Here is a 26,890-nt window from a genome sequence, read left to right on the forward strand (position 1 = left end):
TTAAATTTATTTCTACTGTTGATGAGAGTGTAAATTAAGATTTGTATGATGCGTCGTATTCATTGTTGTGAAATCACGGGTGGAGCGCTAACACGTGGGTGGCTACGTAAACAATGAAAGTAGTTTTTTATCATCTGCCAAACAGCGAGAGAGAGGAAATAACTGAAAAAAGAAATCAAAACAAAGCAGACATTAATGAGTACCACCTTGGCAATAGGAGGAGGAATTATAGATACAATTAGATACATCCCCCCTTCTTCTCCCACATTTATAAATCATACATTTTCCCACTGTTTTTTCACCATTCCTCTTTTCCCTTCTCACTTCACAAACACAATCCAAAACAAACACCGCCCTTGCTCCTCCTCCTCCTCCTCCTCACCTCCAATTCTCGCTTCATCCTCTCTCTCCGGTACCTCTCTCACTCTATTGTTTTTGACTTTTGTGATTCAATTGTCATTTCCAAGTGCTTCTCAGATTTGAGAACACGGCCAATCTGATGTATAAATGCTCCGATTGTTGTGAGGCTAGAGGTGGAAGAAGCATGGTAGTGATTAGCTTATTTGAAATTGAGTTGATTGGTTAATCTTATGTGATTCTTCTGTCTCCGATGCTCGTAGATAAGAACATTAGGATAAGGAATACTACTATATTACAGAGTTATATGGAATAAGATCATGAGGGGGGATAAACCTTGAATTATTAAGCAATAAGACGGTATTCTTAATGGATTCTCAATATCCCGAATCTCATTTAATATTTGAGATATCTCAGTTTGCTTTTGATTATTGCAATTGGATGCAACTTGGAAACGCGGCATCTTTTGTATTCGTTGTTCTGTTATGCTGTGAGTCCAAGTACGAAGGATTTGTGTTATCTCTTCATAAACTCTCTAGAGATGGTCTGCCAAACATGACTTTGATGGAATCACTTCTCTTCAAATTTGGTTATTCCTAATTTTATTTTCTTATATGATGAATGAATATTTGCTCATATGAGGGGTTACTTTGATTTCCGTTGCCTTTGTTGTTTATGTGATTATCTCTTAAGCAGGCACTATAAGGTGCCTCAACGATCTTGATTGCATTGCACTCTTTCAGACAACTGTTTTTTCATCTTGTAATAAATATATAGTAATTATTATGACTTCAATCTTGATATAGAAATTAGTCATCATCCTTTTACCTTGACTCTTAATTAAGGCTGCATTAAAATCCCACTGCATAATGAACAGCTCAATATTTTAGCTCCCAAGTAAGAAAATGTTAATGTCTAATACTTGAAATAGTCATGGAGGCTTAAGCCATACCATTTTGATATTAAACATTTCAAAGACACAAGAGGACATAGATTAATTTTAAAAAGTGAGATCTTTTAAGATTTTCGTGCATTATTTTTTTTCCTTCCCTATTTCTGCAACGCAAATTCCATATCTCCCAGGTATACGGGCATCTTCCTGCTTTCTTTCCTCTCTGTTTTTGGTAGATTTCTGCTTGTGTTTGAGAAGAATCTCTCCACATTCTGTAGGTTCACTTATAATCAATTACTACTATTTCAAAGTGTAAATATGCTTTCATCACCTTTTTGCCTCATCCTCACTCCTTATTTATTTGATAACGTGAGAAAATTTATCTAGTAGCGAAATCAGGATCAAGTCTGTTTGGAGCTGTCATTGTATCTTATCTACTCTTCAGTTTCGCGTATCACCATTGTCAAATAACATCTCTGGAATGCTCACTCTGTTCTCACTATAAAAAGGTTCTGGAAAAGATACTCTATTTTTTATCTTTATTCATATGGTTTCCTAATAATCATAGATATGGATGCTGTAAGAGGCCAAGGCATGTATCCTTTGCACCGTTGCAAGACTATCCACTTGGTTGGTGATCCCCTTCTCTTGTTGTTCCCATTAAGATATATCTTGGACTTTAGAGAGACTAATCTTATTTTATTAACTTCATATTCTTACATGTAGGTGAGACATGCCCAAGGTTTCCATAATGTGGCTGGAGAAAAGGACCACAGTGCATACATGTCCCCAGAGCTTTTTGATGCAGCACTAACCCCACTTGGCTGGCAACAGGTAATAATTGATCATTGATGCCATATCATGCTACTGTGTGTTATCTGAATTTGGAATTTCATCCAGGTTTTGTGCTAGTACGCAAATTGGAATGAATGTGCTAGTAATGAGAAACTGTTTACTTTTGTGTTTAAGTTTTTTAACCATCTGAGGAAACTTTCATACTTATTAAGTGGGAAGGTCTTGGCCATATTCATTGTTACGTTTTCTTTTCTTAACAAGAGAAAAGTAACCAAAAATGAATTTTCACAAACACTGTACAGGTAGACAATCTTCGGAAGCATGTTCATTCCACAGGTCTTTCAAAGAAGATTGAATTAGTAGTTGTTTCCCCTTTATTAAGGTGAGTGTGCTGAAGTTCTGTTTCTTCTCCGGCCTCTTATACTTTATACTAATGTGAAACTCTCGTCATAGTCTTGTTTCTGAATAGGGGTCCCAGAATTGTATGATCTAGTGAGTAACTTTTCATATTCTGGAAGGCGTTTTTTCTCGTTTCTTTTGATCAATGATGAAAATAAGACCTTTGAGTGGTTATTGGTTAAGAACCAGTACAGTAGGAAGTGTTGATCTTTATTGAGTCATGGTAGCTGACACTGACAGACAAATTTAAACAATTCTAGCTGTTGGCTGTTTTATTTAGTCACTGATACTGAAGTTGATTGCAGGACTATGCAAACAGCTGTTGGGGTTTTTGGCGGAGCCGGCTTTGATGATGGCATCAATGCAGCTCCTCTAATGACAGAAAATGCTGGGAAGAGTAATCGTCCAGCAATTTCAAGTCTAAATGCCCCGCCGTTCGTGGCAATGGAACTTTGTCGAGAGCATTTGGTATGCAATGACTCACTACACTATTCGATGTCTCAGAGATATAAAATGATACCCTAGTCTTATTCTTCTTTTTTCTTGCTATCCAGTGTGATATTGGCCACTGCAACTCCTGCCAGTACACATTATTTTGTTTTTTAAGTTTGTTTGTCATCTCTTGAATATTATTCTATTGCAGAATGTAAGTACAGGATACTTCGATTTAGAAAAATACCCATTTTTGCAATGGACTTGATAATGGCTGTAAGGGGGCTCTAGCAACCGCTGGGGCTCAAACCATTTTATATTCTAGAAAAAGAAAATAGTTACATAATTTCATTTTTATTGTCTCAAATATAATGAAAAATATTGAGCTGCATGTCAAGATTTCTTGAGAAAAATGAATAGATCTCCCAACATATAATCTTATATCAATGGGTCAAAGATTTACTATCTCCTAACTAATCTAGTGCACTATTTAGCACAGCCACTGTCTTCCTCGCTTATAATTGTAGTTTGAAATGCACTGAACATTTGAAAAACTAATTTCATTTAAAAAATACTTCTTTTCTGAGTATTCCAAGATATCTGGCCAAGATTTTGAGAGTAAAACAATGCAGAACATGCCACATTAATCTTCTCATCTTGTATGGTAAACAATGCAGGGAGTTCACTGGTGTGATAAGAGAAGGAGCATAACTGAGTACAAGCCTCTTTTTCCTGCTATTGATTTTTCATTGGCAAGTAAACGTTCCTTGTTTTGTTTCATCGTGAATAGAGCTAAAACAAATGATTATCCCATGTTTTCTTTTATATCATGTCACTCATCATTTATACCTTCTGCTTATCCTCAGATAGAAACTGATGAGGACACTCTCTGGACTCTGGATGTTAGAGAAGCTGATGAAGACCTAGCTGAGAGGGGCCAAAAGTTCTTGAACTGGTAAACTTTTTGATTCTCAACCAAATTTCCAGGACTAATTCATGTTTCTAAATGAATGAGAAAGGTGTACGACTATATTCTTAATCCTCTAATATTGTGCAACAGGTTGTGGATGCGAGAGGAGTCTGAGATAGCTGTTGTAACACACAGTGGATTCTTGATTCATACCCTTTCTGCATTTGGAAATGACTGCCAGCCTCCCGTGAAGGAAGAGATCTGTAAACCGTAAGTCTTTTTTTCTTCACTCTTTTAAGCCACCATTTCTAGTTCAATAATACATAACTGATTGGTTATTGCAAAAAGGTCTTCCAACTATATTTCCCAACCGTTTCTGTGGGGTTTTTTTCCCTTGGGGAGGGGAAATGTGATATAGATCTGTTGCTGTGTTCTCAAAACAACAAAATAATTTCTTCGGTGTGGTCTAGTGTATACATATGATTTTATCTAAGTTCCCTCGATGAAAACAAAAATATCTGTATATGATATATCCCAAATTTATGGTCTAGTGTTCAATTTTGGTGTCTACAACTATATCATTTTCATGTAAAGGTAACATAGGAAGTTCAGTTGCATTATATCTTTTCCATAATGATTCTTATATCTACATGAGAACGTTCATGACCTATATATCCGGGACACAGAGAATTTCCTTCAGAGCATGATATTGTTTATAAGGAAAGAAACTGGAGTTTTTAACTATAGTGATTAGAGATTGCACAACACTGACTAAAGAAGGCAAAACTGATTTACATGTGCAGATTCAACAATTGCGAACTTCGATCGATGGTGTTTGTGGATAGAAGGTACACAAGATTAGTACTACTACTATATCTGGAACATGGATTTCTCCCTTATGGTTTAGTGTTCTTATTCTTATTTAATTTCTTGTTGCAGCATGGCCGCTACAAGTTCCTCAAAAACTAATTTCCCAGGCAAAATTCCAGATGGAATGGACGCTCCTAGCGAAGAGGCTGTCGCGAAAAACTGATGGTTGTCCACATAATTGTTTAGGATTGAAAGGAAAATTGACTCTGATTTTTCCTGAACATAGCTAAGTTATTCAGTGAGGTAGATTCATCATCCCCTTTTACATCAGGGGAAGTATTATTCTGGTTCATTTTGAAGTAGCTTAAGTTACTTAAACTCGTATCATGACATACTTTTTATTGTTAAAGACAGGCGTTAGCAGAAAATCTCTATTTTGTTATCATTTTATGACATTAATATTGAAGAGTTTTTTGTAGTACATTGTTATGATAGTCCAGATCAAAGTTTCTATAAATAGATGGGTTAATGATTGAATTTATCCTGAACTTTTGAGATTTTATCTTGAAACCTGTCAATTATATCCCACGTTTTTTAACTTATCAATTTTCCTGTTCTTTCGTATATGACTTTTATCAATCAGTTTATAGATAATTGTTCATGAAAAGTACTGTAGTACTAAAAATTAGAGTGAACTATTTGTATTATTGGAGTACAATTCTTTTAGCAAAAAAATTGGTTATTCTCTTACGCGTGACATCTCAATTCAACTTATGTAGTCATATTCCAAGATAAAATTGATCAAGTTGAAAAGATTAGTAGTATAAATTGATAAGTTAAAAAAGTTGGGATGGAATTGATACAATTAAGTGTGATAAAATCACTACAAGTCGAAGCAAATTTACTAATTAAGCCTAAATAGATTATGAAATACAGAGACGATAAATTGTTGAGGTATGAAAAAGCATTTTCCCTGGAATTCGCGAAAATATTTAATCTGCCAAAAGGATAGTATATAAAAGCAAGTTACAAAACATATAATATTAGTCTCCTTTCACATTTTACTGCCCAGAGATTGACCTGTGACTACTGAACTACAACTTCCCCATGAAATTAAAAACTATTACAGCGATTATCATAAAAAAGATAGCAAACAATACAATGAAATCAGCTGTCTTGGCAGGTCTCCCATTCCCAGTTTTCCTCGTCTTTGAGGCTGAAGTATCTGGGTTGGCTATTGACGTATGGTCAGTTGCAATGTTCCAGAAGGTTTTGGCAGTTGAAGCTATTAGAGCGGGGGCTTCCAATTCAGGCTCCAGAATTTCAGAAGAGTCTGTTGGAAACTCTAACGACATCAACTCGGTACAATGGTCTTTGAGAACCTGGAATATACAAGATTGAAAATAAAATATGTTGCAAAAATTCCATGCTGGTCAATGTTCTTAATTTAGAAGCTTTTACAGTATTCTATAAGTCATGCACCTTCCCTAGAAATTTCTTGAGAGCCGTTTTTACTGCAGACTGGAAGTCTGGAACGTGCACATGGTTTTCATATTAGTTGATTTGATTTTACTTCATTTTTTCAATTTTCGTCTCTTTTATCGTCTGTTTCTTCTAAAATTGGTTTTATCATTCACATTTCTCCTCACAGCTCAATGTCATCTGCTCATGTAAGTCAAGCACCCTTTCTGATTATATATGCATGAGACGAGTAGCATACCTCCAATGTCTCCTTTGACTGAATATAATCACATATGTATGCACCTTCCAGCCATGGAACAAATACTCTCCGAGGTAACGATAGGTTGCATTGTTTTCTGCCAGACAGATAGTCCAAACATTCAAGTTAGTCGGAAGGAATCCAAATGTTGTTTGCCAGCACAGATACTAGGCAATCATCAGTCCATAAGTTAGGCTGATACTATACCCATAAATAAAAGCATCTCCATAAACTGACATTGTGGGCAAATACTTTTATCTCTACAACAATAGCATCTTTGATAGTTTTATTTTTAAAAGGTGTCTGGCATCCAAATAGTTCCTCATTTATTTTATTTCAAAAAATAGACACTTGTTGAAGAATCATGACTTTGGCTCAAGGGAAAGTTGACTCCGCACCAGTGTGAAATTTCAGTATCGTGACATGCAGCAGGACACTTGTTTGTTTTGGCTTATTCAATTACTCAGTATAAAACCAACGACCCAAAACAAATACAATATGAAAGTGTCTTTTCAAGTTTAATTACTTTGCAGTGAGTTGATCTAAGGAAAGTGTGAATAATCATCAAAAGAAGCTCCTAAAGAATATATGATGGCTAAATTGTAAAAAAAAAAGAAAAACTAATACGATGGAAACTTGTGCAATCAGCAATGTAAAAGCTTCATTCATGTAGCTAAAAAAAGAGAAAACCTCTGCAATGAGGTTGAATTCATATACCTTTGAGCTTGAAGGTCAAGGTTTGCGATGGGTTCCTTAGATGACAGGCTGTTTGTTCCTTGATCCCCACCATTCACTGATTCAATTTCTCTTTCAGCCTCATCACACATTATATCAAGTCTACTTTGCAAGCTCCTTATGATGTCTTCCTAATCATAAGAAGATTGAAGATGATAAGACAGATGAGACTTGAAAAGAATATGTTATTCAAAAAGCAGCTAGACACAAACCCTTTCTGTGAATTAGCTACAGAAATTTGCATAATTAGTCCTCTAAAATTGAACATAAGAAACTATCTCAAGTTTCACTTTTTTTGTTCAAAGGACACTTTTAAATCATTGGCATCATTACTATTTACTAGAAAAAAAATTCATCATTGCAATAACATTGATAGTCGGCAATGAAACTTATGGAAAGCAGATAAGTATGGTTGAAAACTTATGGAATCCTAAAGAAAACATGCATAATCCATGGTTAATGTTGGTGGGGTTGCACATATCAGTCCTGAAGTAAAAAGAGAAGAAAGTCACCTTTATATCAACCAAAGCTTGTGAAACAGGCTCCTTCGGATTCAAGTATGATAGAGAACACACAGAGCCTCTAAGTAGAAGAACACCGAGAACCTCTTTTTGGCTACAAGCTTCACAGAAAAAGAAGATTTACTGACAAGGAAACTCATTATGAAGACAAATGCAAATTTTAACGCATAGGTATAGAGCTAAATCACACCTTCTAAGTATTTATCTTGCATGAATGGGAGAAGAAATTCAACTTCATGTAAATCATCTGTTAAACTTAGATCATCACCGGCCACCTAGGTAATAACAAAGGTAGGAATAAAGAATTTTAATATTTATTTTTTGGATAGAGTCTCATTTCCAAACATCAAAGGAACAGCAAAAACAGACACATTTTAGTGCAAATAAAAAATATTGAACCACCCAAAGGATAATAAAGCTATATATATAACAGTATGACTGCCTATCCCATAAAAAAATAGGTGTTCAACGAAACCCCAAAGTGAGAGAGAGAGAAGATATTAACCTAATCTCATTCTCAAGGAAACTTCTCAGTGATGGCATTTGAATTTAACAGATTCTACATCCTACAAATCAAGACACTGGCTACAACTTGTGCCACAACACTTGACAGTTGTCTGTCTCTAACCTCTACACTTGGTCCAACAAAGACATTGAATGTGACAGTACCAAGTTCAACATTTTCCGCTATCTGTATCATCACTGTGTAAATTGAAAAGTTTCAGTGGCCTTACCAATTTTCCATCAATCAAAGACTTCGCACCTTTAAGTTCCTTAGCGCAGACCATTATTTCATTACGAAGCGCATCAGAAAACATTTTAATATCTGATCCATCATCACAAGGAATTGGCAACCTAAGAGGAACAAGCTGAAGATGGGTAAATAAATAATAGTACTACATAAATCCAAAATATATTATGCATGGTAGCACTGTAGCAGTTCAAAACTTCAGCCAATAGGTAAACTCACTAAAATCTTCTAGAGAAGAACAGGTTTAGAAAAAGGTGAAGCAAACAAGATCACCTTAAATCAAAATTGTACACGCATCTGAATGTTTGGAGAGAACCTAATATTTTTCCTAATTTGAAATCACAAGGCCAAAGACTGCTAGAGGTAATATTTGCTGCCAGTGAGCAATTTCGGCATGTCCACCTGAAATTTTAAAGTGTAAGATATTTAATACTGTATTGAGAATTCAGAGCTATACATGAGAGAGAAAGAGATAGAAGAAAGTGCTCATAGGAGTACCTCAGAGGGCTGTAACTAATATGAAGTAGCAGTCTTTCATTTGAATCATCCATCATTGTAGAGGCTGCTTGGGCAACTCCTACTACAGTCTGTAGAAAACATTGATGAATTAAAGACGTACACAACTTTATATAGCTAGAAGATGAATAATGACACCATTGTCTAAAGAAAACTCGACTTTCCCTAAAGTGCCTCCAGATTAATAGTACCACCTCACCCAAGTCCTGCTAGACATGGTCTATACTATTCACATATATCATGGTGTGTGCTCCCTCCTTTCCACCCCATCAAAATGAAAGGAAAGGCTACTAGTTAAAATTTTGAAAATTGTTTGACCAAAAAAGGTGCAAACCGTCACACTATGAAACATAGTTATATTCCCTAATCAGAAAATGAAAGTAAGATCATTATTAGTGAAAACACATGTGAAACAAAACTCATATAGAACATTAACACAATTGGAGACTCTCTAATCTCTATGCTAATAAATGCCAAAGAAAAATATGAGGAAACCTGGCATAGTGTGATTGTTGAGTTCTTGAACAGGCTTTCACTGACCCATATGTATATGCCTACCACCTTCATGCCACCCAATAGCATTCTTGAGACCTAAAAAAAAACAAAACTGCATGAGGAAACAAAGGATGTCAAAGTAAAGTAATATTCCTAATACAAATCAAAAGAGTCTTGAATCATTATAATACAGTAATTCATAACTTCTACAAGTTCATTACTCTGTGTTTCAATTATCTGTAAAAGCTATAAAACATAGAAGTAGAACCAAGCAAAGCTTCTGATAGCTATAGCAATTCTTTAAAAGGAAAAGAAAGCGAGGTATTTTTCCCTCAGAAACAAGTATTACGAGGTTATCAGTGTGGTATGGGTGCTTCAATTGGTAAGAATAACACCCTGATGGATTTAATTTCAAGGTTGCTGAACCACCATCTAGTCTACTACAAGCCAAAATTGAACCTTCGCCTTACAATTTACAAAGTCAACCTTACTTGTATCTAGAGTCCAATCAGAGAGTATCAGCCAATTAGTTGTCAGGGTCATTGTTCAGCACTCAAGAAAATCTCGAGCTGTGTATGAAAAAAACATAGGACGTGCCTATAGGGGAGGGAATTCTGGCTTTCAAATTGCAAATTTGCACTACAACAGAATATAATCCAACTGCCCTGATTCCTGTCCCTACTAGCAATTTGAGATAATCCATTTCATCACATACCAACAGATAATATCCCATTATGATGTATAATCAATTCTAACTCAAAATTCACCAATACTAACTTCATGAATAGTACTGAGACAGACAAACTTGAGCAGCAGAAGGATAAATCAACTATGCGATTTCAAATCACAAAATGGGACCTGGCGCGCGTGCTCAAAAACCCAATCGTGATCAATAAAGAGCGATGATGACTCAGACTGAGGCTTGGCTTTGGACGAACCCTTCTTCTTAGTTTTGCTACCATCTCCAGCGCCGTCAATAACCGAACACGGCTGCTCTCCAGCATCATTAGGCGGCGTGGGAACCAAATCGTACACGAATCCTCTGTCCAGCTTCGGATTTAGTTTCCCAATCACAAGCCCAATCTGGAGAATTGAATGGAAGCGTGAATGTGTATCGAAATTATAAAGGAATTGAGATCGAGCTTCAAGTCAATAGAAGTAAATTGTATATTCATGATCTGGTTGATAAAAATCAAGAGATTGGGGACCTGGGACGGGACGGCGGAGCGAGCGAGGCGATCTTCGACCAATTTGAGTTGATTTTCATCTCCGATAACGGATTTCACCATGATTTGTCAGCTAAAACCTTCAGCGTGAAGGGAAGCTTGGTCAGATTTGAGTCGAAACGCTTCCTCTTCGCAGTCAGAGGTGAGAGTGAGCCGTACTACCTGATTTTCTCTCTTCCCCTGTCTCTCTCTCTCTCATTTCTTTTTTTTTTTTTTTTTTAATTTTTCTATTTTTAATTGAGTTTGAACTTTTTTCTTTTTCGTTGCATATTTTAAGAAAATAATGTTTAAAGAATTAAAAAGAAAAATAAGATTACTACTGGAAAAATAATGCAAGAAAGAGTAATTATATTATATTTTCTTAAAAAGAAAAGTAAATAACTCTGGGATGCTTCAAAAGAAATTCGAATATCTTATGATGAGACGAACGAGTATAACTTTTTAAATATTTAATTGGATTTGAATTGTGGTTGCATGATCTCGATGATTTTGATTCGAAAACACTGTGTTCGACGTACGAACTCTTGGACAATTGAAAAGGTTGGGAGTGCTAATCAAAGTAAATTAAAAGAAGGTAACACCAACCGTTTCAAAATTTGTGGTTAAAGAAGATCTGTCATTTACTCCCGGTGATTCGAACCCTCAATTTATTAATCGGATAGAAACATATCAACTATAACTTGATCGCGAACAAAAGACCCAAATTAATGACCTTGGATTGTGGATATCTGGAAGGAGTGCTAAACAATCAAAGAAACTTGCAGCAACATAAATCCTAGCAATGGCATGAACAACAAACCACCTTTATATCAAAAATATGTGGAAAAGTCATCAAACAAGACCCCCAAAATCTTTACAAGAACACTCCCCCTTGTGAAATTTGTGCAGCCTCTTACTATCTCGAATAATTACAGTTGTCGAAGTCAATAACGACACGATTTTAATGAAACTATGGCAATCCCTACACATACCAGTGCTCTTGGTGACTCTGATCTCTACCTTACCTGATGTGTTGAGCAATCCAAAGGCAACTGCCATCTTTTCACTGTGATGAGCAGCAGCTGAGGTGGTAGCAGCTTCCTCCTTTTCCTCCCCGTCTATCTCCAATTCCGTCTCAGCCTTATATCCGAGAGGCTTCGCTCTCTCAATCAAGACATCCAAGAGCTCAGTAACCTCGTCTTGATGGTGTTTCTTGCTGCTGAACTTGAACGAATAGACCTTGTTTCGGATGCTAATCCAACTCCAGTCCACTATTTTATCGACCTTTGCATCTCTCATCATCTTTCTCACCCTCGACACATCCTTCCATCTCCCGGCAGACACATACATATTCAGCAGTAAGATATAGGTCTCAGAGTCTTTAGGCTCGAGTTCAAGCAGTTGTTCTGCAGCGTGAAAGGCTAGCTCTAGTTTCCCTTGACTTCTACAGCCAGCAATCAGAATCGACCATATGAATTCGTTTGGAATCAGATTCTCCTTCTTGATGAAGTCGAAAGCCTCATCTATCCTATCTAATCTGACAAACATATCTATTAAGCACGCGTAGTGGTCCATCACAGGGTTGATTCTGTACTCATGTTTCATCATTTCGTAGTATGCAAATGCTTGGTCGACCATTCCTGCTTGACTACAGGCTGATAGCACGCCAACGAAGGTTATCTTGTTTGGTTTAACCCCTACACGTCTCATATCCTCGAACAACTGCAAAGCCTGCTCTGAGCGCCCATGCTGTGCAAACGCGGTGATCATGGAAGTCCACGAAATTAGGGTCCTCGTAGACATTTCAAGAAAAGCTTTGCTGGCTTGATTGATGCTTCCACATTTGTTGTACATGTTAACGAGGGCAGTCGCCACAATCACATCAGACAAAAACCCAGTTTTTATCGTCTGTGCATGAAATTGTTCCCCCTGCTCCAAAGCCACTAAACTACTGCACACACTGAATAAACTCGAGAAGGTATACAAATCGGGTCTCAGCCCCAATCTGTTCATTTGCTGGAATATTTGAAGCGCCTCCATTCCACATAAGTAAGCCGAGAGGGCATCCTCCGCAAGACTTATCATCTCTGCATAGCCTGCAATCATAGCATTCCATGTAACTAAGCTGATAGAACTCATGCCAACAAACAACTTCTTCGCCTCAGTGATACACCCGCTTTTCAAATACAAATACATGATTGAATTCGTCAAGCGCAGATCCGAGCCATATCCGAGTTTTATAATAAACGAGTGAACCTGAGCTCCTGCATCCAGAGCTTGCATTGTGCAGCACAAGCTCAGTACACTAGTCAGAGTGATCTCATTCGGCTCAACACCCCCAACGAGCATCTTCACAAACATAGCCAATCCCTTCGCGGAATTCCCATTATCCCCACAGGCAGATACCACAGCAGTCCATGATATCACATCCTTCTCCTCAATGCTCTCAAACACCCTGATCGCCAGAGCCAAATTACGACATTTCGAATACAAGCTACACAGCGCATTCCCAATGCTCGAATCACGCGCAAGACCATGCTTCGCAATATAACCATGAATCTGTTTCGCAAGACTGAAATCACCCAACGATGTGCAAGCATTCAAGACAACTCCCAGCGTGTAATTCGTGGGACACACCCCTGCTTCCAACATCTCGTTGAAAATACCAACAGCTAATTCAGGCCGTGAATTGTAAATGTAACCGGACATCAACGAAGTCCACGCCACCGCGTTTCTCTTCGGCAAATTATCAAACACCTTCCGCGCACTCCCCATTTCCCAACATTTCGCATAAACATTGACCAGAAACGTCATAAGGAAGAGCTCCTCACCAAATCCGCTTTTGATGATTTGGCAATGAACCGATTCAACTCCTGAAACTGAATTCTGCAGCATACATTCTTGCAAAATCGGAAAGTAATGAGACGATTCAAGTTTTCTGTTAACTTCTAATTCTTTCAAATCCAAACTCAGCGAGATTGCCTCTTTGGGGGTGTAACTTCTCTGCAGCTGAGAAATTCAAGAGATTGAGAAGTAAAAGGAATATATCCATGATTTTATCAAAATTGAGGTGAATAGTGAAATTGGATACCTTTTCGAGAGGAAGAGGAGGAGCGGGGAGTTTCCTGAATTCGGAGTCGAGCTTGAGAGTGTTGGCGACGACAACGGGAGGGAGAGAGGCCATGGAATATGAAGTGAAAGCAGGAATTCTACATGTTGATAGCGTGATCGAATGTATGGGGGTTGAATTCGTTATCTACTGTGTTTGGATGAAATTTAGCTGTAGATCGTTTTTCGGAATCAAGTCGGTAATACTCCCCGGGTACCCAAACCTGAAAATTCGGGTACCCGAACCCGAAATTTCAAAAATATCATACCCAATATCCGACCCGTATGTAAATTCAGGTACCCTAATATCCGATGTGGGTACCCGAACCCAACTAATCGGGTACCCATAAACCCGGAATTATATATTTAAAATTTATTCTTTTATATAAATTAAATTGTGATGAGAATAGAATTTATTAAAAGTAACACAATACTTATTATATATTGACTATAATTCTATATGGGGAGTGTTATATTGCTAACTCAATGCTTAATTGCTAACTACAACTCAATAATAGCCATTAGATATTCAAATTAAAGGCCTAGATCATTAACCACAAAATGTCAATACGATCAACAAAAAAGTCAATAAGGCTATAAGATTAATTCCAATAAAAATCAATAGGGGTATTAATGTCAAGTTAGTTATAACTAACTTTTAAAAGAAATCCCAAAACTTTAAATTCATATAACATATATCAAATTAAAGATAATTTTATAAGGATTCCAACGATATATTACATGCATATGTTCTGACGTCAAAATTTGAAAAAAAAAATCTAGAATTTTCATATTTTTCGTACACAGAAATTTAATGTCAATACAGTTAAGATAATATGTCAATATAAAGCATTTACAATGTCAATCCTAAATTTGTGTTGACATTGTTAAAGCATTGTGTTGATATTTTCGAAACACTATATTGACATTTTCATCCAAAACCCTAATTTGGCGTTTTTTTTAATTTAATTAATAAAAACGAAAATTACACGTGGCAAATTGTAGACCACACGTTTTTAAAAATCATGTGGCCTTAAATTAGTTCTAGTTAGCAATTAAATGATGAGTTAGCAATTGATCACTCCCCAATTCTATATTGTATAAAATAGACATTAGACAAATAGACACTACTTAATTTAAAAATAAAGTTACCCTAGATTTACCTACAGGCCATAGGCCCTATACTAAATAAAAATATTTATCTTAAATACATAATTAATCGGGTTTAATTGGGTATTAGTCGGGTACCCTAATACGGGTTTCGGGTACCCTAAACCCGAAAAATCCTAACATTAACTACCCAAACCCGTACCCGAACCCATAATTTCGGGTTTCGGGTACCCAAAACCCGTCGGGTATTGGGACTGGGTCGGAAATATCCGAAACCCGCGGAATAAATTTTCAGGCCTAGATGTGGCGGTCCAAGACTCCTAGTCACCCGATTTTTTTTTTTAACATTATTTATTGTAATTGTAAATTATTCAAAATAATACTAATAAAGTTTAATCTCGCAACTCTCAAAATCAACAACAAAAAAAAAAAATTCCATTCATGTAAAGTAGTCATGTTTTCCATTTGATCTATTCACTAAAATTCATTTCTAACTCTTCATGATAAATTTCTCATCCTAGTGAGATGAGTCTCATTTTTCATAAATAATATTTCAGTTATTTTCTCAAGATTGTTTTACTTAACCAAATGTATAATATTAAAAAAAGTGATTATTTAAAATTTTTTGAAACTTTTTGGATACTTGAGTTTATATTAGTTATAAAATTTTGAACAATATTTGTTCTCCCATTTGATACAAAAAGTACTATACTAGAACAAACATTTCTAACCATTGCACCTTTAATTGTTTGTCCCTTTCGTCATTAGATTATCTGATAAAGCAACCTCATCAAAGCTCTGCATCTGGAAAACGAGAAGAAAATAAATGTGAGGAATCAACCAACATTCTACCAACTGAGAAATGTTGAAAAGAGAGGAAGGTGCTTAGCTGTTGCAAAAAATGATGTGAAACCTTGCAACTTTTATGAATTCCTTACCTGATAGATATGAAGTACATAGTCAAGTTTGAAACAGGATCAAGAACGCTTTACCATCACTTTTAGTTCATCATTTCCCCAGATCTCCCGCTGTTCCTTTTGTATTCTTTTTGCCGAGTGCAAAAGAGATTGGTTACCATCATCGATCTCAATCAGTTCAAGTGTTCGAATATCTGCAATATCATGTGGAATCTCATCCATGTATGGACAACGATGAAGCATTAGGCATTGGAGCCTTGGAAAGTGGTTATATTCAGTTGTCCACCACTTCAGATTTGATTCATCAATAAGCAGATGTATCAACATACGAAATTCCCCCTCAATGGTTTCCCAGTGTTCCCCAGAGCAAGCATAGTTTTTTAATTTCAACACTTGAAGATTGGGCAATGAACCAACAATCGTCATATCTCTCCATGAAATCCACTCGCCACTCAATTCCAACTTCTTCAACGACGGAGGAAAAACTGGTTTCAGACGTGGCACAAACGAACTATGCATCTCCAATTTTAGCTTCTCAAGTTTAAGCAAATGTATAAGGTTGTCAATATGGTAACCTGCACCAAACTTCTCTTCAGAGTAGCATATTCCCAACTTTTTTATGTTTGAGATCATATCCATCATCCTTTCACTACATACAAAGTTTGTTGCCATAGACAATGTCTGTAAGTTTTCTAGAGAAGGAGTTGCTCCTTTGGGAAGGGGTAAAGGATGAAATGAGAAGGCAATAAGATGTCTCAATTGCCTCAACCTCCAAATATCCACAGGCAGCTGAACCCCAAATCTATAAATAATTAAAGTTTGAAGATTCTTAAGCTTTGATATAGCTGGAGGAACAATACTATCAGAAATGGAGGAAGCAAGGTAAGTGAGATTAATCAATTCAAACACTTGACCTAGCTCCCAATATGAATGATCATTTCTGCGTAAAACGTGAAGAACCCTGAGTGAGGTAAAGTTTTCTACAGAGCCTTTGGGCCTATACCCTCTGTGTGGGATGCATATAATAGAAGTGGTGCATGAGCTATGCGTAGAGTCTCTAAGTTGTAGATCATGCCAACTAACGCTTATGCAGTGATGATTTTGGAGGACTTGTGGAAGAAAATGTCTTCTCAAGATATGAGTAGGGAAATAGTCCATAACAGAAAGAAGGATATTCTCTTGCCCGGCATGTCTCACACAAAAGTCCCGCACCATACAATGCAGCCTACAACTTTTAGGTTTGCCGTCGCTTTTTCGGCTGGTGACCAAAACTAGACTTTGCTTAATCAGATCCTCCAAGCACTCTTCTGCCACCTCTTCTACGCATTTGAATTTTTGACATTCCAAAAAACCCTCAGCTACCCAAAGTTTGACGAGTTCAGAGGCATGAATCTCATAATCTTTAGGGAAGCCAGCCATATACAAGAAACACTCCTTCAAATGTGGAGGCAAGTGGTTGTAACTCAAAGATAATATTGTTCCCAACTTCCCATCATTTCCCTCAATTTGCTGCCACAAGTTTGGAGTTCTAGGAATCCCAGACAAAATTCCTGCCACAATAACAATTGAGAGGGGCAGTCCTCCACATCCTTTTACAACTTTTTTCCCAACAGTTTGTAACTCAAGAGGGCAATCCTGATCTCCGAAAAGCTTGTGCTGGAACAAACGCCAACTTTGTTCCTCATCCAAGCAATGCATCATATGAATGTAGCGCGAAGTGGCAGCATAAGTAGCCACATCGATTAGCCTTGTGGTTATTATGATATTACTTCCGCTGGTAGTCTCAGGAAATAACCACCGTATGTGATCCCAAGCTTCCACACACCACATGTCATCTATTACTATGAGATACCTCCTCCCCCATAGGATTTGCAAAATCTCAACGTCCTCTGCTTCGATTTCTTTCAACAATTCCCTTCCAACTCCATCTGCTTTAGCTTTGACCGAAGCTCGTAATTGTGAGAGAATACTTGCTGTACTATAATCTTGTGATATTGTGACCCAAGCTTGAATATCAAAATGGAATGTGATAAATGGATCATCATAAATATATTTAGCAAGTGTGGACTTACCAATTCCTGCCATTCCAACAATTGGGAGGACTTTTCGTCCATCATGACCAATGAGCCGGGACCTCAGCTGTATTATATCTTCATCAAAACCAACCAGAAAATCTCTGTCTGTAGCAATTGTGGTTGGATGTATTGATGGTGAATCACTCGGATTTTCATCTACTAATGCTCTAGCAATTTGCTCATCCTTCATCTTGCAGTGGTCAATGACATATCCAACAGTTGACTCAAGCTTCTCAGCCAATTTCCCCAACTGATATGAAAGTTTGACAGTTGGGTCTATGGATCCATTATCTGATAGATTTTGTGGGGAGAAAAGATATTCAATAATCTCTTCAGTTGCATTTGCTACCTCCCTTATTGTTTCTTTTTCTGGAAATCGTTTGAGATTAAACTGCAACACAACAGCTTTGTCGTGGATAGATACAATCTGTTGCTTAACAGTAGGAGTGATGACATGATCATCGTGGCGTTGAAGGATTAGGAGTAAGGTTTGTTGCAGGGAATCCACAGCTTCATAAGCCATACCAGCCCAACAATTTCTCAACCAAAATGCTTATCTATTTGGATTCAAAAACGTCAAAATGAAAAGGTTGAGTGTGAAAAGTAAGCGATTCCATTAATGAGCTGAAAAAAGTCAAAAAAAAAAACTATTGATTGTATGTCATATATTCATTAATTAAATGATACAGATGTAAGACTATTATTGTACAGAATGATCTGGAAGATCACCTTTCACTAAACTAAACCTAAGCATATAATAAAAACATATACAGGCCAGGAGGGTATATATCCTATAACAGAGGGGCAAATGATTCTATCTAGCTCGGGCTCTCTTCACTACATCACACCAGCTTGTGAAAAAAGTGAATTAGAGAGCATCAGAGGGCGGCTATGCTCGGGAAGAATTGAGCAAGCACGCACTATTGTGCTCACAGGACTCTGAAGTGTCTTGAACACCCGGTGATTGCATGCTATTCGTGGGCCAATCGCATGAGAATAAATAATAGTATAGGTTAATATTGTATAGTGATCAAGGTTTTTGTGCTCAAAGATTGTGTTGATAATCGAATTGGGTCGGTTCAGATTTAGTTATAATTTTTTTAAAAATTTCAGATTTAGAATTTCTCACATTATTTGAATTTCCATATAAATTCATACGTAGAAAAAATTTGATACAAAATTCTAATGCTCGCGAAAAAAGGGCTACACAGTGGCACACTAAACACTGATATCATGTAATGGCTAAATTCTATAAATGGGGTCTTCTACAAAAATGGTTCCACCAATAGGCTAGTTTTTTTTTATTTCTGTAAATAGGTGTTGCGCATTCTAAGAATGCGTATTTCAAATACGCATTCTTAGAATGCGCAACAAAGCTAAATCGGCAGTCAACCCAGAAAAGTCAAAATTATGAAATACGCATTCTAAGAATGCGTTTCTAACTTGAATTAAATTGGGCAGAAGGCATTCCATAACAGAATCGGGCAGAAGGCGTTTCTTCGATTCTGCTGCTTCGTCGCCGCCGCTGCCGCCGCTCTCGTCGACCTGCCGCCGCCGCCGCCGCTCTCTCCCCCACGGTATGTATTACCTCAGCCTCTATCCTTGTTTCCCCTTTGGTTAGGGTTTGTGCAATTTTTTGTAATTGGTTTGTAATTGGTTTATTTTTTTGGAAGAATTGAAACAAGAATGTGTGCATTGTGAGATTAAGTTTGTAATTGTCTTTATTGTGCATTGTTAGTTGATGATGAAGCTTCGTTTTTAGTATATTTGAATTGATTCTTTAATTGAGATTTGAATGGCAAATAGAACAAGCTAACTCACTTCATACATGAAATTAATGGTGGAATTGGAAAGAGTAAAAAAAACAATCTTTGGGTTTCATTGTTTGAGTTGAGGAGGAAAAATTCCATTTCATAAAATTATAGGTATTAAAATTTTGTGTTGGTTTTTTAAGCTAAACAAATATGTTACTGAGTAGTATGTATTTGTGCATGTTCAATTTTTTTAGCAATGGCATCATCATCAACTGGACCGTCCCCTTTGTATTGTGGTCCCGAAGACCCGAGCGTACTTATGCATATCAAAAATCATCTGGCCAATCTCCTGCTGTGTGTATTCATGGGTCTTAGAATCCTCCGTTGTTTCTTCTGTGGAAGGCATGGTTGGGGAGGAGGAGAGTGATCAATGAAAGCACTAGATATCGATTAGATTCGAGCACTCGTAGGTTTATGATGCAAGTTTACGTGAGTTTATGAAAGAAAAGCAATCCCTAGTTGAAGTGCTAGGGTTAAGAAGACGGAGAATGAGGAAAAGAATTAACTTTATTTCTCAATGACTCGATCTAGTGGGAATTCTACAATTTATAGAATTCCCCCTACTTGATTCGGACTTACGACTTGGGAAAGAATCAAGAAGAAAACCCAAGAAGATTTGACTCTAATTAAGTAAATATTATTGTTCATACTAAAAGGAAATAAACCAAAAACAAATAAAAGGAAATAACATAAGGAATGGAAATTTAGTGGGACGTGTAATCTTTGAAGTGGGCTGGTTTGGATCTCTTTCTCTTGGGCTTGCTTTCGGTTTCCGTGACTCGCGTTGGGCCTGGATCTTCGACTGATGGCTCTCGGTTTGGTCGGAGCTCTGCAGCGTCGTTCCTGTCGTCTTGCTTTGATGAAATGTCGGAGTCCCTATCAAGTTAGGGAAGTAGTCCATCACAGGAAGAAGGAACTTCTCTTGCCCGGCCTGTCTCACACAAAAGTCCCGCACCATATTATGCAGCCTGCAAGTTTTGGTTTTCCCATCACTTTTCCAGCTAGTGACCAAAACTAGACTTTGCTTGATCTGATCCTCTAAGCACTCCTCTGCCACCATTTCTTCACTTTCGGATTCATTTCGCCGTTCCAAAAAGCCCTCAGCTACCCAAAGTTTGGTGAGTTCAGAGACATGAATCTCATAATCTTGAGGGAAGCCTGCTATATACAAGAAACGCTTCCTCAAATGTGGAGACAAGTGGTTGTAACTCAAAGATAATATTGATCCCAACTGTCCATCATTTACTTCAATATGCTGTCACAACTTGGGAGTTCTAGGAATCCTCGATAGAAGTCCTGCTACATTAACAATTGAGAGGGGCAGACCTCCACATCCTTTTACTATTTTTTCCCCAACATTTTGTAGCTCAAGAGGGCAATCTTGATCTCTGAAGACCTTGTGATTGAACAAACGCCAACTTTGTTCGTCATCCAAGAAACGCATCATATGAACAGGCAAAGAGGTACAATAAGTGGCCACATCCATTAGCCTTGTGGTTAATATGATCCAGCTTCCATTATCATTGTTAGGAAATAGCCTTCGTACGTGATCCCAAGCTTCCGCACTCCACATGTCGTCCATTACTATGAGATACCTCCTCCCGGATAACATTTTGTGAATTTCAACCTTCGCCGCTTCAAGTCCTTTGAACGAATCCCTCCCACCTCGATCTACATCATCTTTGATCGAAGCTAGTACTTGTGAGAGAATACTTGCTAAACTATAATCTTGTGATATTGTGACTCAAATTTGAATATCAAAATGGCATATAATCAATGGATCATCATAGATATATTTAGCAAGTACGGACTTCCCAATTCCTCCCATTCCGACTATAGGGAGAATTCGTAGTCTGTCATTGCAATTAAGCCGGTGCTTTATCTGCAACACATCGTTTTTAAAACCCACCACAAGATCGTCATCTACTAATGCTCTAGAACTTAACTTTATTTTCTCCGTAAATCTCCTCAACCGGATTGATAATCTGATCATCAGCTCCGTTGCAACTGTCAGATCTTCAACTTCATTCTTGAGTGCAGATCTTGATGATGAACTAACAGAGAGAGAATCACTGTTGCAGTAGTCAGCGACATATCCAACAGTTGATTCGAGCTCCTTAGCCAATTTCCCCAGCTGATCTGAAAGTCTGACACTTGGATCAATCAATTTACAATTTGATAGTTATTCTGGGGAGAAAAAGGTATTGAATAATCTCTTCAGTTGTATTTGCGACCTCCCTCATTGTCTCCTTATCTGGAAACCATTTGAGATTAAACTGCAAGACAACAGCTTTGTCGTGGATGGATATAATTCGTCGTTTAACAGGAGGAGTGATGAGATGATCATCGCGCTGAAGGACTAGGAGTAAGGTTTGTTGCAAGGATTCCAAAGCTTCATAAGCCATAACAGCCAAACAAATTGTCAGGGAAAATGCTTATTTGGATACAAAACAGCTAAAATGAAAAAGTTGAGTGTGAGGTGCAGAAATGATCATTATTCAAGAAATATCTTCATAGGGCCCCCAGAACAAAAGCATGTGATTCCATTAATGAACTGAAAAGACTATTGTCTGTATTTCATCAAAGAGAAGATGTATTCATTAATTAATTGATACAGATGTAAGACTAGAAACTATATACTAGCTCTGAGAATGATCTAGAAGATCACCTTTCACTAAACAGAAAAGCATATAATCAAATGATGAGAAGGGTTACTTTTCCATAATCAATAACTTCTCAGTACTAGTTTCCAGCAGTAGCTGTAATCTAAAGATTTGTTTTTGCGGTTTCATGCTTGATGTTCAACCAATTCCTATTCTTTGAAGCCGATTTCTTCCCTGTGTAGAGTAGTACAATGTAAACAACAATGCCAATACAAACAAACATTTAACTTTGAGAATTGCATAATAACACAATATTCATCATTTGAAACTAGCTTAAACAAACATCACCAACCATTCAATCTCTGCCTCTTTCATCCGTAGAATATCTGATTAGCTACCTCAACAAAGCTCTGCATCTGAAAAACATGAGAGGAATCAATAGATATTCTACTAACTGAGAAATGATGTCATACCTTGCAACTTTTATAAATTCCTTACCAGATATGAAGCACAATCAAGTCCGGAATAGGATCATGAATGCTTTACTACGACTTTTAGGTCATCATTCCCTAAATTCGATTGCTCTTCTAGTATAAATTCTGCCGAGTTCAAAAGAGATTGGTTATGATCATCGATCTCAATCAACTTGAGTGTTGGAATATTTCCAATGTCATGTGGAATCTCATCCAAGAATGGACAACAATGAAGCATTAGGCATTGGAGCCTCGGAAAGTGTCTCCTGTTAGCTCTCCAACACTTCAGATTTGACTCTTCAATAAGCAGAACTATCAAACGATGAAATCCCATGCTCATGGTTTCCCATTTTTCCTCTTGGAAAGCATAGTTCTTTAGTTTCAACACTTGAAGAATCGGCAATGAACCAACAATCACCATAGCTCTCGTAGAAATCCACCCGCCACTTAATTCTAACTTTTTCAGCGATAGAGGAATGAGCAAGATTTTCAAAATGCGGCATAGATGAACTCTGCATCTTCAATTTCAATTTCTCAAGTCGACGCAAATGTATAAGATTGTACAGATGACAGCCTGCTCCAAACTTCTCTTCAGAGTAGCATATTCCCAACTTTTTTATGTTTAGGATCATTTTGACCATCGTTTCACTACATACAAAGTTTGCTGCCATAGTAAGTGTTTGTAAGTTTTTAAGAGAAAGAGTTGCTCCTTCGGGGAGGGGTAAAGGATAAAATGAGAAGGCGATAAGATGCCTCAATTGCCTCAGGCTCCAAATCTCCACTGGCAAACGAACATCAGATCTATAAATAATTAAAGTCTGCAGGTTCTGAAGCTTTGCTATAGCTGGAGGGACAATACTATCAGGAATGTTGGAAGCAAGGTAAGTGAGACTAATCAAGTTAAACACTTGACCTAGCTCCCAATATGAATGATCATTTCTCCGTAAAACGTGAAGGACCCTCAATGAACTAAAGTTCTCTACAGATCCTTTAGGCTTATACCCCCTTTGTGGGATGCATATAATAGAAGTGGTGGAGCTATGCAAAGAATCTTTAAGGTGTAGATCATGCCAGCTAACTCTTAAGCGATGATGATTTTGGAGGACTTTTGGAAGAAAATGCCTTCTCAAGATAGGATTAGGGAAGTAGTCGTTAACATGAAGAAGGAACTTCTCTTGTCCAGCTTGTCTCACACAAAAGTCACGCACCATACTATGTAGCTTGCAACTTTTGATTTTGCCATCAATTTTCCTGCTAGTGACTAAAACTAGACTTTGTCTGATCAGATCTTCCAAGCACTGCTCTGCTGACTCTTCTACGATTTTAAGTTTATTTACTAGTTCCATAAAGGTTCCAGGTTTAGTTCGTGGTTCCAAAAAGCCCTCAGCTACCCAAAGTTTGGTGAGTTCAGAGACATGAATCTCGTAATCCTGAGGGAAGCCTGCCATATACAAGAAACACTCCCTCAAATCTTGAGGCAAGTGATTGTAACTCAAAGATAATATTGATCCCAAGTGCCCATCATTTACTTCAATTTGCTGCCACAACTTTGGAGTTCTTGGAATCCTCGATAAAAGTCCTGCCACAGTTACAATTGACAGAGGCAGTCCTCCACATCCTTTTACAATTATTTCCCCAACACTACGTAGCTCAAGAGGACAATCTTGATCTCCGAAAACCTTGTGGTGGAACAAACGCCAACTTTGTTCGTCATCCAAGAAACACATCATATGAACAGGCAAAGAGGTACAATAAGTTGTCACATCCATTAGCCTTGTGGTTAATATGATACAACTTCCATTATGATTTTTAGGAAATAGCCAGCTTACGCTATGCCAAGCTTTGGCACTCCATATGTCGTCCATCACTATGAGATACCTCCCATCCAAAAAGATATTGTAAATTTGATTCCCCCTTCCTTCGATTACTTTCAACGAATCCCTTCCTTCTCGATCCACTTTTCCTTTGACCGAAGCTAGTAATTGTGAGAGAATACTTTCAACACTATAATCTTGTGATACTGTGACCCATGCTCGAATATCAAAACGCTTCATCACCATTGGATCATCATAAATATGTCTAGCAAGTGTGGACTTACCAATGCCTCCCATTCCGACAATAGGGAGGATTTCTCGGCTGGCTGAAATGCTAGTCAGCCTGTTCTTCATCTGTAATATATCTTCATCGGAACCAACCACCACATATTTGCTTATGGGTGGAGATAACAACAATAATGGTGAATCATTCGGATCTTCATCAAAGTCAACTGAATCGTTACTGTCGGAACCAACAGTTGACTTTATTTTATCCGCTATATTTCTAAACCGATTTGAACTTATGACAGACAGCTCCTGTGCAACCGTTTGATCTTCAATTTCACTAACAGGAGGAGAATCACTCACTTCTTTGTTGCTCTTGCAGTAGTCAACCACATCTCCGACAGTTGAGTCGAGCTCCTCAGCCAATTCCCCCAACTGATCTGAAAGTCTGAGACCTGTATCTATTGATTTACAGTTTGATAGATATTCTGAGGAAAAAAGATATTGAATAATCTCTTCTGATGTATTTGCAACCTCCCTTATTGTTTCTTTATCTGGAAAATGGTTGAGATTCAATTGCAAGACAACGGCTTTGTCGTGGATGGATATAATTCGTGATTTTATATGATGAGTGGTGAGATGATCGTTGCTTTGAAGGATTTGGAGTAAAGTTTGTTGCAGGGAATTCAGAGCTTCATAAGCCATATTATTATTATGTGTATGCAAATAATTTGTCAAACTAAACCTGGCAGCGTAGATAAGCGTATACTCCCTCTGTTAAAAAAATAAAAAATAAAAATAGAGTACAAAAAGAGAACACATTCATTTATGGAAAATTTTCAACAAATAATAGTTATACACGTCATTCTGCTGACACTGTTTTTCACTTCTTTTTTTCTCCTTCTCTCTTACTTTACTAATTCTACATTAAAACTCGTATCATACAATAATTGTCCTATTTTTTATGGACGGAGGAAGTATAAAGGATGAATTTGATAAATTTATATTTATTGAGATAAATAGATAGAGAATTAAAGAGTAATAGAGAGATACAATACTAGAGTAAACCTGGAGACATAATAAGAAAAAACAGCATACGAATTTTTTTTGTTAAAATTGGATATTGATCACTTGTATTAATGTATAGCACCCAGACGCAAAAAGTTTTTTAATTGCTGCCTTAAGTTTATTTGCGAAATCTATTGAGAGGATATATTGTGGCCCATATTTTGGCCAATGGACGATTCATTCTTCATCTCTCATTTCGCCCTCCCTTCTCTGCGATTTTTTATATCATCTTCTTCCTCCTTCATCTTCTCTCTGTTGCTATGTGTGATTTGCTTGTGATGGTAACTAGCTTGATTCCAGAAATCGCCTAACCTAGCTAGAAGGTAAGAAAGTGTCAGATTTGAGAGTTGTCGAATCTAGGGTTTGTTTGGTTACTATGGTGATTGGTGTTTTTCACTTTTCTATTTTTTTGTTCAAATAGAATGGTTGGTAAGATGATTGAATTTGAATTATTTTTAGTACTATAAGTATTTTTTTTATATCTTACACATGTTATAAAAATAGGAGGAGTACTCTTTTATAAGAATCAATGAATAAAAAACAAAATCATTTTATCATCGTCTACAAGATGAATCTCGACATCATGTTAAGGAATGTCTCATGGAGTCATGGTTTACATCACTCATGTTCCACTGGAGAAGACCCGTGGAGATGCATGTGAAAAGCTCTTGGGATTGGTCTAGTTAAGTTGGTCCTAAATTAAGATCAATATATATTTTCAATAGGGATGTCAATGTAGCCCGCAACCCGTGGGCTGGCCCGAATAGCCCGCCAAATTTATAGGGTTAGGGTTGAACTTTTATAACCCGAAAGAAATCACAACCCGACTAGCCCGCACCCGCTTAACCCGCAACCCGTTAGGGCCAGACCCGAAAACCCGATGGGCTGGCCCGAAAACCCGATAAAATTTTTATTATTCTAATTTTTACTCCTAATTCGACACTTCATTGATTGATTTTGTAATTATAGATAACTAAAAAAAGTAACTTTCAATTTTATATTAAATATATAAATTATATATTGAATTTTTATTAATATAATAATTGATATATAAACTAAAAACTTTAAATTCACTAAAAATTTATTTAAATTTCTAAAATATGCATTAAAATTTTACGAAATATCTCAAATATTAGTATTTGATT

At 37.1% G+C, this 26,890-nt stretch overlaps 6 protein-coding genes across 6 annotated transcripts; 1 reads left to right on the forward strand and 5 right to left on the reverse strand.

The window, feature by feature from the left end:
* Positions 1–170: 170 nt before the first annotated feature.
* On the forward strand, positions 171–5,076 carry LOC125185392 (phosphoglycerate mutase-like protein 1). The gene is made up of 10 exons (XM_048081916.1): positions 171–412; positions 1,818–1,879; positions 1,976–2,083; positions 2,347–2,426; positions 2,749–2,911; positions 3,553–3,627; positions 3,742–3,830; positions 3,936–4,055; positions 4,589–4,633; positions 4,725–5,076. The coding sequence occupies exons 1-10, from the start codon at positions 196–198 to the stop codon at positions 4,816–4,818; spliced, it is 1,053 nt and encodes a 350-aa protein (XP_047937873.1). The 5' UTR covers positions 171–195; the 3' UTR covers positions 4,819–5,076.
* A 498-nt stretch (positions 5,077–5,574) lies between these two features.
* LOC125185695 (protein odr-4 homolog) lies at positions 5,575–10,770 on the reverse strand. The gene is made up of 11 exons (XM_048082275.1): positions 10,542–10,770; positions 10,192–10,416; positions 9,334–9,429; positions 8,821–8,909; positions 8,596–8,724; positions 8,306–8,426; positions 7,762–7,846; positions 7,563–7,672; positions 7,033–7,181; positions 6,316–6,412; positions 5,575–5,977 (listed from the first exon to the last, which is right to left on the reverse strand). Exons 1-11 carry the CDS (start codon positions 10,620–10,622, stop codon positions 5,690–5,692), a joined length of 1,470 nt encoding a protein of 489 aa, XP_047938232.1. The 5' UTR covers positions 10,623–10,770; the 3' UTR covers positions 5,575–5,689.
* Positions 10,771–11,341: 571 nt separating this feature from the next.
* Positions 11,342–13,814, reverse strand: LOC125223388 (pentatricopeptide repeat-containing protein At4g21065-like). Its single transcript, XM_048126516.1, has 2 exons — positions 13,630–13,814; positions 11,342–13,547 (listed from the first exon to the last, which is right to left on the reverse strand). Exons 1-2 carry the CDS (start codon positions 13,720–13,722, stop codon positions 11,391–11,393), a joined length of 2,250 nt encoding a protein of 749 aa, XP_047982473.1. The 5' UTR covers positions 13,723–13,814; the 3' UTR covers positions 11,342–11,390.
* Positions 13,815–15,947: 2,133 nt separating this feature from the next.
* LOC125220857 (putative late blight resistance protein homolog R1A-10) lies at positions 15,948–18,271 on the reverse strand. Its single transcript, XM_048122990.1, has 2 exons — positions 16,003–18,271; positions 15,948–15,961 (listed from the first exon to the last, which is right to left on the reverse strand). Exons 1-2 carry the CDS (start codon positions 18,269–18,271, stop codon positions 15,948–15,950), a joined length of 2,283 nt encoding a protein of 760 aa, XP_047978947.1.
* A 2,549-nt stretch (positions 18,272–20,820) lies between these two features.
* Positions 20,821–21,967, reverse strand: LOC125220858 (putative late blight resistance protein homolog R1A-3). Its single transcript, XM_048122991.1, has 3 exons — positions 21,797–21,967; positions 21,374–21,696; positions 20,821–21,283 (listed from the first exon to the last, which is right to left on the reverse strand). Exons 1-3 carry the CDS (start codon positions 21,965–21,967, stop codon positions 20,821–20,823), a joined length of 957 nt encoding a protein of 318 aa, XP_047978948.1.
* Positions 21,968–22,937: 970 nt separating this feature from the next.
* Positions 22,938–25,382, reverse strand: LOC125220859 (putative late blight resistance protein homolog R1B-16). The gene has a single exon (XM_048122992.1). The coding sequence runs from the start codon at positions 25,380–25,382 to the stop codon at positions 22,938–22,940; it is 2,445 nt and encodes an 814-aa protein (XP_047978949.1).
* Positions 25,383–26,890: the final 1,508 nt, after the last annotated feature.

The sequence above is a fragment of the Salvia hispanica genome, chromosome 4, assembly GCF_023119035.1.
Source record: "Salvia hispanica cultivar TCC Black 2014 chromosome 4, UniMelb_Shisp_WGS_1.0, whole genome shotgun sequence".
NCBI lineage: Eukaryota > Viridiplantae > Streptophyta > Magnoliopsida > Lamiales > Lamiaceae > Salvia > Salvia hispanica.